General features: G+C 44.3%; 1 protein-coding gene across 1 annotated transcript; it reads right to left on the bottom strand.

The window, feature by feature from the left end:
* Positions 1-4581: 4581 nt before the first annotated feature.
* Positions 4582-19110, bottom strand: LOC149343459 (uncharacterized). Its single transcript, XM_089546976.1, has 5 exons — positions 18849-19110; positions 16100-16448; positions 14950-15182; positions 12496-12871; positions 4582-6151 (listed from the first exon to the last, which is right to left on the bottom strand). Exons 1-5 carry the CDS (start codon positions 18913-18915, stop codon positions 5857-5859), a joined length of 1320 nt encoding a protein of 439 aa, XP_089403102.1. The 5' UTR covers positions 18916-19110; the 3' UTR covers positions 4582-5856.
* Between the last annotated feature and the right edge of the window lie 1343 nt (positions 19111-20453).

Genomic DNA, 20453 nt, shown 5'->3' with positions numbered 1-20453 from the left:
AAGGTGAAAAACAGACTTTATGTTGGCTGCTATTTTTTTTAGGTTATATGTTATGCTGAGTTGAATTTTTTCATAACTGATTGACTCAGTATGAAAAGATTTGGGGTAAACAATTCTTGTGACCTTCCGATGCGATCACCCTTCTCCGCACACAGGACACGAACAAACATAACTGCACATTGCAGATCCACAGAAACAGAGAACTTTAACGTGAAACCTTACTTGTAGTTTCTCCACAGTTGCTGCGTGCTCATGCCCGTTGGCCTGCTGGTAAAAACGTGTTTCAATTTGAGCATGCATTTAGCAAAAAAGTTCTTATATAACCATTTATAAATCCCACAAGTCCTCGTAGATATACGTGCCACTGCGACAACGTACGTCAGTCTACGACACCCTACCGTGGCCGTTATCGCTGTTTCAGCAGCCGACTTTTGCGTTGGCTCTCTATTCGAGCTACGCATATTTGCAAATATACGATTTCGGGCTGCAGCCATCGTCATGCGAGAACAGCGGTGGCACAGAGCCGAAGTTCTCCGAGCAAATTTTGGTGGTACTCATGGAAAGAAAACAACATCCTTTATCGTATGCACTAACTTTTACAAAAATCTCAAACATTTACCGCTAACAAAATGCTCGAAGAAAACACCAGAAGTGGTCGGTGAAGCACGTGGCATTCAGTCTGTCAGCAGATCGCAACGGCGGATTGTTTTGCCCGCTCACTACTTTACGGCGATCGGAACATGTTGCACCCCGTCGCAGTGAAGTTGCTGCAGTTTGAGGAAGCGCACAACGCAATTTCCAGCGATGTGAACGTTAGTACTAAGTAAAGAAAGTTCGAAACTGCACGTCTGCAAGCAATGCCTACACAAACGAAACCACACAAACGATCCGGAAGTCTAAATTCGCGTGACGAAGCTCCGGTGCGACGCAATATCAGTCGTAGTTTAGACATCACCCAAGGTCAATTGAAATAGGTCGCGAAGCCGGAGCTCGAATGCGGTCCAGAACCAAGTGCTAGCGACAGCAAATTAGTGGAACTAAAGCGCCAAAATGAAATGAGTGGACAGACACGACTAGAAAAGGAAAATAATTAGGACATATTTTGTGCTTCAAAAGCATTCAAAAACAATTGCAGTAATTCCTTTTTAAAATGTTTTAGTTGTGTGCATTTTGTTAGAAATTATAGCGCTTGCTTTGTAAAAATTTTTATGACAGCGTTCGCTCAGAGCAGCGGCAATGGCAGCGGGACGATACCAAGGTTGACGGTGCTCTGATGTCATACCCTTGTCATATCTTTTGATCATTCTGCTTTCTTTTGTATGAAACTCGATTCTGCTAGCCCTACTTTTTCCTCGTTGCTTGTTGCTCGAGTTCTTGGTGTGCATCGTTCGTGTACAGTTTCCGCTTTTCCCTTTTGCCCGAAAAGGGCATCGTCTGTGGCCATGGGGCCCCCGTACGCAAAAAAAAGGTGTGCGGTTGCACGATGTGCGAGCGATGACTAATGTGGCAGTAACATAAATAACTGCGCATGTTGCCACATTACAACCCTGACATTCAGCTCGACACCTGAGGCGAGGACGAAGGAAAAAGGCACAACGAGAACTGACTACCTAAAAATAGCGTTGGTGGTCGGCACTCGTCGTGTCTTCTTTCTTCGTTCTCGTGTGGGGTGTCGCGCTGAAGCGTCGCGGCGTTCAGCAGTTTTTTTTTCCCGCCAAGCAACACGTGACGCTGACGTCACGAATATGACGTCACTAAAACACGCGACTTCGACGTCGCGTTTTAGTTTTAATTATGACGTCACTTTTTAGTTGTCCACGCACTTCGAAGATGGCGCTGGCTGCGCACCATAAACCGCCATGTTTTGAACGTATGGGCTTCTATGCAGCCTACGCTACCATAGTACATCTACCTTGCACCACCTACCAGTGCAGTATATGTGCAACCAGAGCAGAATCATGAATAAAGAAATGCATGAACACTCACAAAAATAAAAATAAATTGTGCAGCAATAGTTTAGGGGAGTTCATATAAGCAGTAGGCAGCAATAAAAAACCAAATATGATAATCATATCCTAAAACAATGGATCATGAATATAAACAGATAATTTACGCTTCTTCCTAGCAGGAGCACTCTGTTTCGACTTTGTATCTGCTCTTCTGTTGACGAAGTAGCTGTGTAGGGATGTAGCTGTGTAGCCTTGTGTGGCAGGTAATTTAAGAAATTTCAGTCTGCAGCCTAGTGAAAAGAAAATAGTTTGCCGGTTTAGCCCCCTTTTAACCAGATTCTTACACACATGCGATTAATTGGCATACTACATGATTTGTTGTGTGATGGTGGAATCTAATTTTTTATAACAAACTATGTGTTCCAGCGAACACTTCAAAAATTTTGTAAATGGTTTTTTTTTGGGTATAAATATGCTTTTGCGGCACAGTGTTGCCTGTGTTGGCGGACACCAGAAGAGCGGTTTATTGTCTTCAGTAGTGGGATGGTTAACTAATTTTTAATAATTAACTTAACTAGTGAAGTTAGGTGCTTAGTTGCAATTACAGATTTGTAGCCGCGGTCGTTAGTAATAGCCATATCAGTTTTTAGAATTTTGAAAACGCGGGTACGCTCACCGCTGTGACTCCCTAAATCTGGCAGCATCGTGCGAAAATACGTGGGCTTTCGAAGGCATTCAGGCAAAGCAACCCCTCCAGTTCATGTGACTAGTTGGAAAAGCGAAATTTTGTCGAGCGACAGCGGCAATGATAATCGTGATATGATAAAATGTGATATGGCTATTGCTAAAGACCGCCTACAAACCTCTAATTGCAACTAGGTGCCTAAGTGAGCTTGTTAAGAAATTAGTTATTAAAGATTGGTTAACCAGCTTACTACTTAAGACGGTTCACCAGTTTTGTGGTGCCCGCCAACACTGCTAATATTGGGCCGCAAAAACCTTAGTTTTGCCCCAAAAAAGCCTATCTATGAAAATGTTCGAAACTGTTCGCTGAAACACCAGGTGGACGTCCTTCAGAGGTCCCGCCAGCTGACTTGAAAAGGTGCGAAAAATTGGTGTTGCCCATGGAGGGAGCCACCGTCTGCCGCAAGTAGCGTTTTGTGACATGTGCACTCCGTAGTTCTCATGTCAAGAAAGCTCTGCACGAAAGTGCCAGCGACATGGTAAACATTTTCATATACTATATTAGGAGAATCTTGTGATGACAGCTGCTCCTCAGTTGAATCAGAGCCTTGCGGCCTGCTGTGGTTTGTGATTGGTGTGCTGCTTGATGGGAACAATGCGCAAAAACTGTCAAAGTTCATGAGGAATGCATCTATTCTCACTTGGCAGTCTTCTTGAGAAAGCTTGAAAAATTTTACATTCCAGATATATTTTAGAGTGGCAACGAATTGGTGCACATTATGTCTCTCATTACAGGCTTTGTTTCTGGTCAATAACTGCAAAATGGGTTTGCAAAATGTCGGAGAGCAATGGACGAGAGAAAAAATGAGTAAATTTAAAATCGCTTTTTACATAGTCCACAGGGCTTTAACTGCAATCTGCCAACCTGTGATAGAGCGCGGTTTCTTGTCCTGAGGGCAACAAAAACGGCATTAGGCAATCCTATTTATGCACTACTCAAGAAACAGTGTACCGAGCCCTCAAGCATTGCGTAGCGCAACTTGTTCTGCATTTTCAGGGTTGAACTGTTCAGATATGTCTGACCGACTTTCCCAATCATATAAGCTTCTCAATCATCTGTAGTGGGCTCGGATGGTGTGTGATCTAACCGAGGCTCTAACTTTTGTCTCGTGAAGTAGAATTCTGTCACCCTTCAGCAGCAGCGTTAAGAAGGACTTATTTTGCCGAAAACACGTTACCGTTCTTTTGGCGACAGAGAATATTACTTTTAAGCCGAAAAAGACATACGGGCAGTAGAGTGAGCTCTAGTGAGAGTGCACCAGTAGTACTAATGCCATCCATGTGCTCTTGGGAGAAGCCGCACTTATAGGAAATAGGAAAGGACAGCTGCACTTTTTGCCTTGCCTTGAAACAAGGGACGAAGTTTGGTTCGGTTCAGTTATAGAGGTTTAACGTTTCAAAGCTACTCAGGTTATGAGGGACGCCATACTGAAGGGCTCCACAAATTTCCACCACCTGGGTTCTGTAACTGTCACTAACATCGCAAAGTAGGCGGGCCTCTAGAATTTCGTCTCCATCTACGGCCGGGATCGAGCTGGCGTCTTTAGGGTCAGCAGCCGAGCGCCATAACCACTGAGCCTGAAGCCATTAGCCGACAGGGACTTCTGACTAACCTCTTAATTCGCACCTTCTCGAAATCGTGGCCCAGTGGCTATGGGGTTAGGCTGTTCCGTCCTATATAGCAGGATTGAACACCTCGAACCGGCGGCATTTCAGTGGAGGTTGGTGACATTGAAGTGCAGCGCAAATGTTTTCGATCACAGCTAGATACTTCTTTCTCCTCTTATTCGTCGGTAAAACAGCCCCTTTAAAACTTAAAACAGCAGCGGGTTTTCAGGCGGTCTCAATTTAAGTTATTAAGTGTAAATGAACGATGCTCGTAGATAGATAGATACGTTTATTTGAGTGTGCCTCAACAGCCAAGTGGCCTAAACGAGCGCACACTAGGTCAGATACATCAGAATGACCACTTGAAAACATTTAAAAGCAGGCATGAAAACAACAATTAGGCAAATATGTCCATGTCAATAAACGTTTTTTTTATACAAGATTTGTGAACGAGTCATTGGACAGATGGCGTGCAAATCGGGATAAAATGTGTCGAAACATTTTGCGACTTTTGCATGCGGCACACGAAAATTCAGCGACATCAGTAAAGTAACACAGTTAATGAAACGGCGCAGGAGTTTTTGCAGAAACTGCATGTCACGTATGCGTCCCCTGTCGCCAATGGTACACATATTGAGGTTTGCCAAGAGAGAATCATAGTCGTAGAAACGACGGCGACCAATATATCTATCATAATAGATGCGTATGAACTTACGCTGGGCATTTTCAATTTTCGTCCAATAGGCGACAGATACCAGCGGCTCGCAAAAACCTCAACCACATGATTGTTTCAGGTACTTTTCTCCATTTCACTACCGTTCATGCTAGTGCCCCTCCCATCTTCAAAACAGAAACCAATACAGCTTGCTTAATTAATATGAAATGAATAACAGTTTTACGACATGGTGCTCGTCCGGTGCTCGTCCGCCTGCTTGTTGAGCTGTTTATTCAGTATCGAGCTTTACCAGCTATCCCAACTCTATATTCTGCTTAGTGTTCGTACAAGTTTGTTCTTTTTTTCTGGATGATGAAGGCTTCTCAAAGCTCACAATGATCGCGATTGTTGCTCTTTCCCAACTTAGCATGCCGTATTGACAGCTACGTTGCTCTTTCACCATTCTGTGTAACGGCATTGCACATGTGTCTTGATTAAAGTGGAATGCATAACAGTGGGACCGGGAAGTATCGAACCAATAACCTGGCACATGTGTCATAAAAAGGAAAGTATTTTTTACAGCACTCAAAATGGTGTGTTTATTGAAGGTTTGATATTTGCAAGCATCAGGAAACTCTTTTTTTCAATGAGCAGCTTTTAGCTGTTAAATGGCTTGAAGCAGGTGTTTGCTGAAGTGCCGCGATTACGTATGATAAGTGGAAAGGCCTCTCTCAAGTAGCCATAAGAATGCGTTGTTCTAAGCGTTTAGAACCTTTAAGTTTTGCATGAAATACGCTTCATTTCCTTAGGCATAATAACATATATATTTTTGAATATATTTCGTTCTCTATGTACTGTCTGTGTAAATTTCGCACAGCCCACTGAAAAACAGCGCCGATCTCAAGTTCTCTGCTCTATGCTGTATTTGCGGTATGCTTCGATGATGGAGTTGTCCCAGGGCATCCAGGGAGCGGGATCTTTGATGAATTCTGTGATTTTATAAATGGCCTGCTCAATGTATTTCTTGGATGAGTCCTCCAGCTTGTTCGCCTCGTCTTCAGTTAGGCGCCGGCGCTTGAAACCGTTGAAGAAATCGATCACAGTCCCAACGACGGGCGTTAGCACGTAGACGTCGTATTCCAGTGGAACGGGGAAGTTAAGCTGGTAGTCTACAATACTGATTGTCTTGTTGGTCCTGCGTAGAAACAAACAGTGAAACCAGCATGAAAAATTTATGATGAGAGCGCACCGAGGGTTTTAGCAAAACCGAGACGTATTGGTGTGCGCTATAAGCGAACAAGCCGGGTTCCTGCGGCGCGTGCCCAGTGGTAGGTGTGCTTTCGTACACATACCAGTACGGCGCATGCGCTGAAAAAGCCTGACCGGGCCTGTGCATGTATGGTCTAAGGCATCTCCGCTTGCTCAAGGTCTAATTTTTACTGATAGAAAATTCGGAACATTGCTGCCACATTGTAATGGTACTCTTGACAGTTATTGGACCACAGATGATGATTTAATGACTGAGTTGCATGAGACATGAATAAAAAAGGTACAGGGGCAGCCTTATGATGTTTGCTCATCGTCGCTTTTAAAGTGTTGTTGGCACTTTATTCTGAAGATAGACTGGGTCTGGCAGAGAGGCCATGTGATGAATGATATTGCCAGCTCTGAGTAGCTATGCGAAAGTAACAAGCTACGCAGTACGTGGTGAATGAATAGTACTCCCGGACACTACACAGGAATGATCTCTACGAAGTTAGTATAGTCGAGAGGGCCGCATGTATAATGATTTAACAAGAAATGTGTGCATGTTTTCTTTCTTTCTTTTTTTGGTTCTGTGCGATTTGCTATATCATCACCATGGCCCCCATATGGGTGTGCTATAGCCAATAACGAACAGGCAAAGAGGTGCGTTTAATTTCATGAGCCAATAATAATGAAAAAAAAAGTGAAGAGCTAGAATACGCACACTAATTAAATTGAATTGCTCTTCTGTTCAGGCTGTGAGCCTGAGATGGTAGTAGAGACGTTAATAGCGAAAAAATGCAATTCTGCCGCAGCGAGATTTGGAGATATGCTGATTGCTAAAGTGGAATGGCAAAATGTAATAGCAGAAAAGAGGAGCACTCGTCAAAAATGGAAAAAGTAAAACAATTGACGTTCCGAGGTCCGTACGGGTTCCTTGTTCTTAATAGCAGCAGATGGACGAAGGTGGTGACTTATGTTCGGTGTAGAAGGCGTAATGAGCGTGCGTAAATCTCAGGAAGATTACCCCGCGTTCGGTTAAAAACATGTGGTGTTGTTTGTATGGGAAGTGATTCTAGAAGTAGGCGGGAAGATAAATACTTCTCTGTCGCCATGACTGAGGTGTCCCAATCTATGGTATGTGATACTTGACAGTGTTCAGCCAAGGTATTTTCTTTCGTTTGGCCTTTGGCGACGTCATTTTTATGTTGCTTCAAGCACCTAATGAAATTGCCTGATTCGCCGATGTATGAAGCATTGCAGTCCTTGCAGAGAATTTTGTGCAACACCTCGGGAAAATCTGCTTCATTCAACCGGGTCTTTCACTCTAACAAGTTTTTGCTTCAGTTTACTTGGTGGCACGTGGGCGATATGGACATTGGAGTCCTCGAAGACCCCGGCTAAGGCCTCGCTGACTCCTGGAGCGTAGGGGATGCTTTCACGCTTGCTTTTTTTCGGCGCCCGTTGTTTCGACGTTTTGACGTGAATAGCGGCTTTCGGCAGTTCTTATCATTCTTTGAGGGCACCCGTTGTTGGAAAGATCCTTGGTCACGATTTTTAGTTCGTAACTGAGTTTCTTCGGGCTTGAACAAGCACGGAAAGCGCGGCCAAAAAGCGCGAATGCAACGGAGCGTTTATGCGCGAGAGGGTGTGCCGAGTGAAAACTCATGTACCGACCAGTGTGAGTGGGCTTGCGGTACACGCACGTTGAGAACCCGTTGCTTTTTCTTTGCACAAGTGCGTCCAGGAAGAGAATGGCGCCATTCTGTTCTTTGGTGAATTGTATTGTCGGCTGAGAGGAGTTCAGGTGTTCAAAGAAACGGCTTACATCCTGTCGGCGAATCACACAGAAACAGTCAGCGACGTACCGGAGAAACAGCTTAGGGGGTGGATGAAATGAAACAAGTGCTTCTGCTTCAATGCGTCCTAGAGCAATGTTTGCGCATACGACGGAGACGGAAGCACCCATGGCTGTACCAAACAGCTGTTTGTAGCGTTGCACAACCTATCTTCCAACCCCCTGGACCCGGCAGAATGTAGCCTCCTAAGCCGAGGTCTTAATTTCAATACCGGCGCACAGCCAAACGGCGAAGATTCGCCTGCGCTGTGGAGCAGGCAGTCCACAAGGTTGACCCTAGTAACCGAGAAGAAGCTCGTTGCCGTGCCATCGGGGTCCTTTCGAAGCATTGCGGGTGAAATAGAAACATTGACTTCCCCTGAATTGCATGCCTTGAAAAGACTCCTAGAGAACGAAAACATTGTCATTCTCCCTGCTGAAAAGGGGAATTCAACCGTACTTCTCAACCAATAGGACTACATCCTAAAAATTACGACGCTTCCCCAGGACAAGGCGACGTACGATAAAGTGAACTGTGATCCCACAAAGAAGGTAGATACAGAACATAAGAGATTACTTTCCGAATCCGATAACTTTTCGATTACTTTCTGAGATTAGTTTCCGATTACTTTCGCAGTTTCAATCTGCAAACGCCTTATAGAAAATGACACTACGCTCCCATCACGTACGTCTTTTGAGGTTGTTGACATTTGTCGTCTGCTCGAATTCTGCTTGCGTAACACGTATTCCGTCTTCAGGAAGCAACATTACAAACAACTATTTTGTACAGCCATGGGTGCCTCCGTCTCTGTCGTATGCGCAAATATTGCTCTAGGACGCATTGAAGCAGAAGCACTTGTTTAATTTCATCCACCCCGTAAACTGTTTCTCCGGTACGTCGATGACTGTTTCTGTGTGATTCGCCCACAAGATGCAAGCCGTTTCTTTGAACACCTGAACTACTTTCAGCCGACAATACAATTCACCAAAGAACAGAATGACGCCATTCCCTTCCTGGACGTACTCGTGCAAAGAACAAGCAATGGGTTCGCAACGTGCGTGTACCGCAAGCCCACTCACACTGGTCGGTACCTGAGTTTTATTTATTTATTTTATTTAGGGCATACTGCAGGCCCAGTGAAGGGCCCTGGCAGGAGGGGCACAATAAACACAATACAAAAAGCACAAAACAAAGTACAAGGCAAGTCAAAAACATCAATGAACGGCCTGTTCAATGGCATCAATGTCAACTGTAGATGGTGATGGTAACTGATTCCACTCGGTAATGGTGCGGGGAAAAAATGAAAATTTGAATATGTTAGTTCTGGCAAAGTAAGGTTTTAACGATTCAGTGTGCCTGTTTTTTGTTGACCTGGACGTTATCGGCTGGAGATACAAATCGGGAGCCATTGACAGTTTGTTATTTTTCAATAGAAAGAGAAATCTTAACCTTAGTATTCTACGCCGAGTTTCAAGGGACTGTATATTATGTTGAAGCAACAGAGCAGATGGTGAGTCAGTGGTGCGATATTTAGAAAATATAAACCGAACTGCTTTGCGCTGAATTCTTTCAAGGGCATTAATGTTAGTCTTTGTGTGAGGATCCCAAACAGTGCATGCATACTCAAGTTTTCGTCTAATCATGGTGTAATATGCCAATTGCTTAACGTTAGGGGGAGCTTGTTTTAACTTGTGCCTAAGAAAACAGAGATTGCGAAACGAAGAAGAGTATACGGTTTCAATATGTTTATTCCAACTAAGATTATTCGTTAGTGTTACTCCTAGGTACTTGTATTCTTTGACTTCTGAAAGGTGCCGAGTGGGAAGATTATATGAAAAGGAATGACTGTTTCTTTTATTAGTGATCCGCATAAATACTGTCTTGTCAGCGTTTAGTTCCATCCCCCAATTAACGCACCATTCACTAACATTCTGTAGGTTATGATTAAGTAAAATCTGGTCGCCTTGAACTTTAACTTCATTAAACAAAACACAATCGTCGGCAAACAACCTAATTTGAACAGGATGAGAGATGATGTCGGTAATGTCATTAATATAGATAAGAAACAGTAATGGCCCAAGGACACTGCCTTGCGGGACACCTGAAGTGACTAGAAGTTTGTTAGAACAATGACCATCTATACTAACATATTGAAATCGGTTAGATAAATAAGCCGCAACCCAATTAACAATAAAAGAAGGAAGACCTATAGTTTCAAGTTTATGGATAAGTTTATTGTGCGGAACTAAATCAAAAGCTTTCTTAAAATCTAGAAATATGACATCTATTTGGCCGGAATTGTCCAGAACTTGAGCGAAATTGTGAATTACGGATGTAAGTTGGGTGACCGTAGAAAAGACTTTGCCAAAACCATGCTGGAAAGCCGATAATTTGTTGTTGTCATCAAGGAATGTTTTAATGTAATTGGCTACGATATGTTCAAGAAGTTTGCAGCATGAAGAGGTCAACGATATGTGACGGTAATTATTAAACGATCCGGCATCACCTGCTTTGTGTATAGGAACGACACGGGCCACCCTCCAATCGGGTGGTAGACTTGGAGACAAAAGAGAAGCACGAAAAATGATAGCAAGAAAGTGCGAAACCATCTCAGCATAACGGTCTCAGCAATGGGCATTCATGATTCACTCGGCACACCCTCTCGCGCATAAACGCTCCGTTGCATCCGCGCGTTTTGGCCGCGCTTTCCGCCCTTGTTGAAGCCCGAAGAAACTCAGTTCCGAACTAAAAATCGTGACCAAGGATCTTTACAACAACGGGTACCCTCAAAGTATGATAAGAGCTGCCGAAAGTCGCTCTTGACGTCAAAACGTCGAAACAACGGGCGCCGAAAAAAGCAAGCGGGCAAGCATCCCCTACGCTCCAGGAGTCAGCGAGGCCTTAGCCGTGGTCTTCAAGGACTCCAATGTCCATATCGCCCACGTGCCACCAAATAAACTGAGGCAAAAAATTGTTAGAGTGAAAGACCCGGTTGAATGAAGCAGATTTCCCGAGGTGGTGTACAAAATTCCCTGCGAGGGCTGCAATGCTTCATACATCGGCGAATCAGGCTATTTCATTAGACGCTTGAACCGACATAAAAATGACGTCGCCAAAGGCCACACGAAAGAAAATGCCTTGGCTGAACACTCTGAAGCTGCATCACAACCATAGATTGGGGCAACGCCTTTATTTATCTTCCCGCCTACTTCTAGAATCACTTCACATCCAAACGACACCACATGTTTTTAACCGAACGCGGGGTAATCTTCCTGAGATTTACGCACGTTCATTACGACTCCTGCACCGAACATAAGTCATCACCTTCGTCCATCCGCTGCCATTGTGAACAAGGGACTCATACGAGCAGCGAAACGTCGATTGTTTTTCCTTGTTTCTTTTTTGCCGAGTGCTCCTTTTTTCTGCTATTAGGTTCCCTCCTCGCCGGACGGGATTCCGTCAGACCCTCGACTACAATGTTAAAATGTATGAAAAAATGGCGTTCATAAAAACTTGCAACCAAAAAATGTGCTTGTCCAGAATTTTTTCATATGAGAACAAATCGGCTGGTGATTATAACATATTTATTGCGATTTTAGTGTTTACTTCCGTGTAAATGCTTCGTTTTGTGTGAGGGGGCCCTCTTTTTAATCACAACACGTAGCGGTATCGATACAAGCCAACTTTCATTTGTCTTCAGGGTCCCTTTAAAAAGTTGGCTTTTTTGTTTTTCAGTTTGCACTTAATCGCGAACTTTGGAGCACGTGCTTCATGGACTGAGTCTTAGCTAAGCCTAATTATTAATCCACTGCTGGCGCGTTACTGTGCTTAACAGTTCTATTAGGATAATGATGGTCTAGGATGGCGTGATGCGAGGACCGAGATTCTTCTCCGCCGCACTCATGCTGCAGTTTTAGGTGTACACCAGGCTGGGCACAGATAAGTCCCCACATTTCCTTATGATGATGGTTCTAGCTCCCCACCAAAATTCTTTTTTTTTTTTGCGGGTGGTAGGGGTTGGCATGCTATATATACGGCAGTGGGAAGGCCGTGGTTGAGAGAAGCGCGACGAACCTTGACTGGTAGCGACTTCTTTAAGTCTCCTATTCTCGAGAGAATTGTGCGGGAGTGCATGTCCATACGTGCCTTAGCACCAGCAGTATGTGGCTGAATATTTGACCACAGAGTCTTCTGGATGTTTTTAGGTTGAAAGCACTCTGAAACAGCACGTAAGACCATTTCAAGCACAAGCCATTACAAAAGTGACTCCGTGCTTTTCATAAATTTTCATAAAGTAAAACCAGAACTGAAAATAACGCCACAAGAATGCGGAATTAGTATGCAAAACAAGAGCTCCTAGTGACGAGTCATAAGCTCTACATTTTTACTGTGTTTAAGAAAGCCGGCTTGCTGAACTGATTTTACCGGGGTTCTATAGATACGCTAAAGCACTTACTCTGTGACTTCGATGACCGCGTCTAGTGCCACGATTCGTACTTCCATCCTCAGACGGAGGCCGAGAGTTGTCCTGGCGTACAGCTGGACACGGATGCTTTCGAAAGCCAGGGCCACCCGCGCAGCGATGCCGCACTTCTTCACCCTGGCGTAGTTGTCGCCGCCTCGGCGCAGGAAGGCCAGACCTTCCACGGTCACGTTGGCGATCTCGAACGTGTGGCGTCCTAAGGTGACGTTGTCGACGTCGGTGAAGGTGATCGGATCCAGATGAGAGGCGAGAGCTATTCTCTTGACGCTGTAGTCGAAGACGCCCCACTGGCTGGGGTCCTGCGTGGGCCCAACCGGGATGTCCGCGAAAGGCGTGCTGCCGCCTTGTTCTGGAAGTAATATACAAGGGATTTTAACCGGGTCTGGCGGCGGTTTCTTCACGTCTGGACCGTAGAGGGTGAAAGGCGTCCATTTTAGACGCTGTATATTAATTTTCACAAAGTAGCTTGGCTACTGATTTTTGTAAGTCTAATTTTTCCTTCAGATAAAATTAGCGGCATTCATATCAGAGCTATCTTGTTTCGTTTTCTTAACTGTCGAACGCAGTCGAACGCAAATCTGGCGTTCTAGCTGTATCCTCAGCGCCTACCAATTTACACCATTTGTGCACTCGCTATTAAAATGCAAGCAAGAAGCGAGGTATCTCTGTAAGCACGCTAACGCTGTAACACCGCGTGCCGAGGAAGAGATATATAAAATCCTGCCTTCACACGGTTAAGTGCGGAATGAGACAAAATGGTTGCTGCGTTAATGAGCGGCAGAAGCAACATGCTGCAAACTTAATAAAGATTTGTGATGCACAACTCCCAGCGCCGCTTAATGGAGGCAGTTATGAGCCACGTTTCCTTCAAGCTAAGATTTTGGCGAGAAGACCGCGACATTTTCTGTTTTTTTTTTGCACGCGATCTTCTTGAAGCACATCAAAAATGAGATAAACGCACTGATTATCTTAATGACCAATCTATTTCACTATATTCTCATGATTTAACCTTATAAGACTTTTTAACTTAGTAATCAGTTATGCATGTGCCTCTCCGCGTCGGGAAGCATACTCTTGCACTGTATGGTATTTCGGCCGAAGCCTAATGAAGTTGGTTCGGGGTATAGCGTTCATCATTATTTCTTCCTGCGATCATCTGTTTACACTCTCCTGTCTACTTAAAAATCTGCAGCAAATAGTATTCATCACTGACTTTGCCAGCCGGTCGTTCGGAATCGTTATTAAGACAGATTTTATCACTCGTAATAATGAAATTTTTGTTTCCGCTCCTAGCGTCATTTCTATTTCAAAAAAATATATTGGGAATGCACAATTCCTTGTTCGATTATTTTATAAATTCTGATGACATCCATGCTAGGATTACCAGAGATGTCGTCCTTTTGTATATAAAATGCACAGTGCTGTACAAAAAAAAAAGTGTTTGGTGTTCTGAGTTTCAAAACTAAACAATTCGCTTTTTCTAGGCCGAAAACTATTATTTATGGCAATTTTTTTTTAAATCAGAGGGGCGATCGGCGTCGGGAAGTGATTTAAAAAAAGAGAGCGCAGAAGCATACTCTTAAATGTCTTAAGCCATAAATGCTTGTTAGTTCTGTGCATTCAACTTCCAAATTCTGTGTAGCAGAAAATTCAGTCATTCTGTTTGGAAGTTTCCGCTCTGAGAACTCTGCCGCCATGTTGACACAGAACCTGTCTCTCGTGGTTTATCAGACCGGAGCTCGACCGAACGAACAACCTTTTCCCGAGCGTACAACAACAACTCGGAAGAAAGAGTAAAAGAATGCAGGAATGAAAAGTATAAAGAAAAAACTTTGTGGAAGTTAAGCAAACAGAAGAGAGTAAAGGTTAAGGAATCTATTAACGCACGTCGCTCATCTACTTTGCTGTATTTAAATGTTAACAGCTCTGACACACAAGGAAAAGGGAGGAAAATAAGATGGGCCGGGTAATTCAGCGTGGTTCTACAATAAAAAAGGAGTAGCAAGGAAAGCGGCCGCTCCAAAATAAAGAAATTTTAACTCAAGTTCTACCTAGGGGAAACATTTGGCATTTTTGCTGTGGGACGTCCCTCATCGCCTGAGTCGGTTTTGGACATGTAACCCCCATTAACCATTTTTCCTGGCGAGCCGAACCAAGCAGGATCAAAACAATATTAATAAAACTATAAACCTGAGTCCAAAACCAGGAACAGTATAAGCCTTTTTTTCATCATAGCAGACATCCGCAGAGATGTCCAAAGCTGTTTCCTCAGTGCATTCTTACGTAGTCGATTCGGAGCCAATTCACGCTTTTGGGCGCGTGCAGGAGAACACCATGTAACTTTGTAAGACCAAATTAAGAATTTGAAATTTAGCAATTCCGAAACAACTTCATGCAAATAATACAAGGGTGGCAGGCTGCCCATACCTCCAATCTTGGTTCCGTTTCGGGCAAACTCTTCAACCTTGCCTAAGAACTGGCGGACAACCTCGTGCGCTATGTTTGCCATATTCAAACTGAGTGCTTCCTCAATGGACCCTTCGGCCATCCAGTTCAGCAAGTGGAAAATGATGTTGGTTCCATTCAGCTGGCGTGCTCGGAATTTCACAGGTGCGTTCCAAAAGGAGAGCTCAGTGAGCCTCAGATGGTTCGGAGCAGGCCTATAAAACAAGGGAAGGGCGGGAACATGCGAACATAGTGAATCCATAGTGAGGTGCGTTGAGAATTATCGGTTCAGCTTGGACGTAATTGCTGCTCGGACTCTAGCAAGCGTTATAATGACAGAAACGCGGATTTCCTTCTCAACACTAGTGAGGCTTATATCGCCCTTAAGGTGCATTCGCGGTAGAGACGCCGTAAACATGGTTGAGACTAATAAGCACGTTTTTGTCACTTGCCTATCCACGGCTGTTGTGCTAAATCTGTGTCCGCGAGCACAATTTTTGTTTCTTGCATGCTGCGAAAATCGCCTTTAGGAAATACTCAGTCGTGATGGTTAGTCCAGACCCCGATGGTCAACAGCTCTACAAAGATTACTCAGGACAAAATTGAAGAACGCTGTGAAATGCCACTCCACGACTGCGCTAAAAATTTACTATGGGCATAGAAAATAAATATACAGTGTTTAAATTTTATACCTGGTGACGGCTATTGTCACTTCTGTTCTCCTCCACTTTTGTGCACCTGTCCCACACGCTCCAAGGACTCCGCGGGAGCGTTCTTCCTAATATTGCTTTTTAAGCACACCAAGTGAACAGGCTCGAAGAAGTTCGCCGTGTTCAAAGAATGACAGTTGACAAGGTGTATAATTTTTCACGACTGGTTCTACATACCTTCTTCGCGCAAATATCGCGAGTCGTCGAGATAAATTTCATGAAGACGGCTGAAAATGGAGCGGCAAATCTGGCTCTTACGGTATAAGGTTCAAACTGTCACATGGGCTTGCGTTGTCGGAGCGCATTAAACCGCGCAGCTCGCCTAAATTAACCAAAAGGCCCCATGTACTGCGACCCTATAGCCCATGTGGCTTTTCAGGACGTTGAGCTCAACAATTAATAAATCATCGACATGCGCTTACTCTTCAACGTTGATCATCATCTCGATAAAGGGAATGTAGATTTCCACCTCGGTTAGGGCGTCCAAAAGCGACGATTCCACAGAGCACCTGTAAGAGACTATCAGGGGGCCTCCTCTGATTTCAAAATGTGCGGCGATTCCGCTCTCAGTGGCATTTATATAATTGCGTTCACCGCGTATGAGATTTGAGAGGCCGTACAACTTCCCCTCAGACAGGCGCACTCTGAAGTCGATGAGTTTAGTGAATGTTTGGCGAATGTCACCAAGAGGAAATTCTTCAAATGCAGGCAAGCCGAGCACTTTGGAGAGTCCGATGTCGAACAAAGTGTCGCGATAAGCACATGAATCATCTGAAAAAAGAAAGAGTACACATGTAACGGCCATAGAAGTTAAATCGCAATTATCTGTCTTCCATTGACGCAACAATGATGTTAGTTTTTCATTTTCATTGCCTACAACCTCTACAGAGAAATTTGTTCTACCACACTGGATAACGATCAAATGGTTAGGTACAGGTGTACGAGAAAAGTGCAAAACGTGATTTTAAACGTGCAACGCCATTAATGCTAAGACAGCATCCAAAAGTAGAAAAAAATCTTTTCTGTATATTTCAATCGCTGCCGCTATATACGTACAGCCTTTGTCAAAAGTTAAGAGCTTAAAGAGGTTTACTTGTAGGGCGAAACCATGTTTGGTTTGGTTTATTAGAGTTTAACGTCCCAAAGCGATTCAGGCTTTGAGAGACGCCGTAGTGAAAGGTTCCGGAAATTTCGATCACCTGGGGCTCTTTAACGTGCACTGACATCGCACAGTACAAGGACCTCTGCAGTTTCGACACCACGGCCGGGATCGAACCCGCGTCTTTCGGGTCAGCACACGAGTGCCTTAATCACTGAGCCACCCGGCGGGGCGAAACCATGTCGCTCTTCATGTATCTTCAGTGCTCCTTATCTCTCCAAGGCTAAAAGAACTCTGGTCTACACCAGTTCGAGCGTCAGAACTTCAAGAAATGTTGCATAAGCCCCACAGTACGGCAACACTAAAAAACATACCTTCTGAGGGACAGAGATACAAACGTCGGCTTAGTCGGGCCAGTAGTGCCCTATGTCAGTAAATGAACTCGACGTGTTAATTAGTACTTGGTTAATTGACATGTATTTGCTTCTAATCTATAGTAGGTAGGTCTCTAATCGCAATCAGAGATTTCTCGACTACTATTTGTGAGAGTCATATCAGTGTTTGAAGGCTCGATCACGTAACACTCCTTCCCTAAGGGGAGCGAGGAATTCTGGCTTTCGAGGCGTGTTGAGGCGAAACAAAGCGGTCGAGAAGCATATGCCATGAAGTCCATTCTGAGTGTCACTTGATGAAGCCCATTTTTTGTCAAAAGTCTATTATTTGGACGCCTAGAGTATTTTTTGGGTTGTTTGGTACAACTTGCTTTGATATGTGAAATCTAATCAGTAATCAATTATTAATCTTATCCAAGACACAGTATAGTATTCATATACCATGAAGATTCAAGGAGTGTTAAGGCTGCCATTTTTTCAGTCAAGAAAACATGTTTTTGGCCAAATTATGTTCCCTTCTGCAGGAGGTTCTTGAAATAGTCGTGATAAAAGCAGAGAGTTATATTCCGCTTTATGCATATCTATACCAAGTTACAACGCTTGTTGCCAAAATCTCTATATCAGCTGCTCAGATTTCAAGCACTGTAGCAGTTATTGAAAAACCTCCATCCCTAGAGATCAGCACGATCACATGATTGCTGCTTAACGATATGCAGTTAACGCCCACTTACCAACCGCTCGCTTTCTACTGTGCCATAACAAGGTCCCTTAGTAGCTGTCAAAGGTGGTGTTGAGGGAGCCTGACTTGGGGAGAAAATACCAGATAGTTTTTTAAGTTGTGGTTCCCTGTCTCTGAGTGTCGGAGTCCTCGGCAGGCAATCACCGCAGATGGGAATATGCTTGGAGGCCAACGGCCGATCATTCCGGAGATTAGGGGAGGCTTACTGCGCCCCCTCCATCTCTCTGGCGGCCCTACCAAGGTGTGCAGCCGGCACCCTGCCCACCTGGCTACGTATGAACTTACTATACTACCTAAATGAGCTTTTTGTACAACCTCGGATACAGCAAGCCTTAGAATGCGTGGTAGGATATGACGACATTTCGTGTTCGCCTCGGATATAAAGTACGTAATCATGCCACCTCGGACATAATGAACTTTCGTGTGTTTGCCTCGGATATAAAGAACTTAATTATGATGACTCGGATATAACAAACTACCATATCTTGACCTAGGATGTAAAAACTTAGTGGGTTGGTCGCGGATATAATGAGCCTAAAGGTGCCACCACGGATATAACGAACAGTATTGTGTCGACGTCGGGTATAACGATGCTTTAGTTTCTAACGGATTCAAGCAACCCCCTATGGATTGCCAAAGAGTTTCTTATGCAGTGCCAGCGTAAAACGGATGGGAAGCAAATAAACATCAATGTCCTTATCAGTATTTTTGCTGTCTTGGCTGACGCTGTCATCTCAAGCGCCCTTGTGATAGGGATATGTGGCCAAATAACATGAGTGCTCGTCAAATCGACGAGAAAGCTAAAACATTGAGGACACCCTGTCAACCGTGTCATTCATGTCATTCATGTCTCATGTCAATCGTGTCATTCAGGAAATGTACAATTAAAGAAATCAGCAAGTTGTGAAGCAGGAGTTAAAATTGGCTAATATCCTACTTACCACTTGTCACCAGTGCACCGGTTACAATTAGTAAGAACAGGAGCAGCGTGTACGACGTCGCTTTCATGGTTCGTCCAAACGGATCCTTCTGAAAAACTTTACCTACGCTTCTATTCGCACGGCTCGCGAACCGAACACAAGAAGGCCGCACTGCGAACGGCGGCCGCTGCGTAGTGCCTGCTTGACTACTGCGATGACCCTTTAAATGGAGAGGAAAGCAAAGGCTAAGCACCTAGATAGGGTCGTCTTTAGTAACGCGGGTGTGTGGTGACAGGAGGGAGGTCGCTGGTGTCTCTTTACATCTGGTGTTTATTTCTGAGGCAGCGCAAAACTTCCTCGTCAAGCGGAAGTTCAGCGTGGCGAAAGTGTGGGTTTCATTTCGTGGTGCAAGAGCACAGTTATCGCGCTTACCACAATACGCAATCTACAATGGCCAGATGGCGCCACTGTAGCGCAGCGTTCAGCGTCACTAACGCCGACTTCGAGCAACTTGGGGCTGCGAGCGCGGCGTGGTTGCTTTCGAAGCGACTGTCGGGCAGTAGAGCAAGACACTTTGTCAAAGTAGCGGCGATCAAGTTTTAAAAGTCATTGAAGGTCGTTGAGACTGCTTTCGGCCACCGATATGACTTCGGACACACCGCATGTTCAAAAAAAAGGCTATATAAGAAATGTGCAAGAAATGAGCAGCAGGCGCCTCACGGCAAAGACCATTTCGCAGCGAGATATGTATGCGAGCGACTTTGAAATTAACCGAGTATTTACCTCTTTAGCCTAAACAGATCGTCCATGAAAAGTTTCCCTGGCAGGACATTAAATGCTGAAGCATAGTGGAGAGTATGCAAACTGTGGCCTTCATGATATTCCGGCGGCGGCAGTGAAGGCTTTCAATCCACTACGAGCTGGCCGTCGTTGAAAATGATAGTTTGGTAGTAGTGTTGGAATCATGATCAGGGATGCCCGACAATGGAAAATGCAGTGAATAAGCAGGGCCAGCGACACCACATTTTTAATACCGATGTCAGGCAACGTATTGCGATAAACGTATAGCTCCTATCCGAGGGAATCCTTCGTCTCCCTAGAACACGCAAAACCGTTCTTTAAAAGTCTGATTTTTGACACAAGTTACTGCTTTTGAAACGTTTACTTACAGTAAAGCATTCACGCAAGTATGTACAGGAAGCGTGGGTCCCTCTTTCGGTGATCACTGTCGAAAGTGATCACAAACTGAAATAAATCAAGAATTTTTTCTAAGCACTGTACACGAGACGCAAAAAAAAGTTAAATGTTTAGCTGTTCATGTTGTCCTTAATTTGAAGTATCTTTTCTATTTGAGAGGTTTACCGGGAGCCGTTCGCGATGCGCATCGATATTGACCGATAGGGCAGTTCATCGCTGGCACTGGATCTTTATTGTTATGCTGGTTGACCGAGTAATTCTTAGAGGAAATGTAAGTAAGAAATAATACCTCTCTTTCGCGCCTCTTTTTTAGGTACTTGACGCCGCGAGGGAGAGTACAGTTTTGCTTGGACGATCAAGTTAGCGTAGTATGTGATACTTGAAATTGAGGGGGAAGTACACGAAAATAGTAAGTGCTTCACGCATATT

This window comes from Amblyomma mixtum, chromosome 5 (assembly GCF_055824585.1).
Source record: "Amblyomma mixtum isolate Tamu chromosome 5, ASM5582458v1, whole genome shotgun sequence".
NCBI classification, from domain to species: Eukaryota; Metazoa; Arthropoda; class Arachnida; order Ixodida; family Ixodidae; genus Amblyomma; species Amblyomma mixtum.
This window is presented reverse-complemented; position numbering and strand designations above follow the sequence as displayed.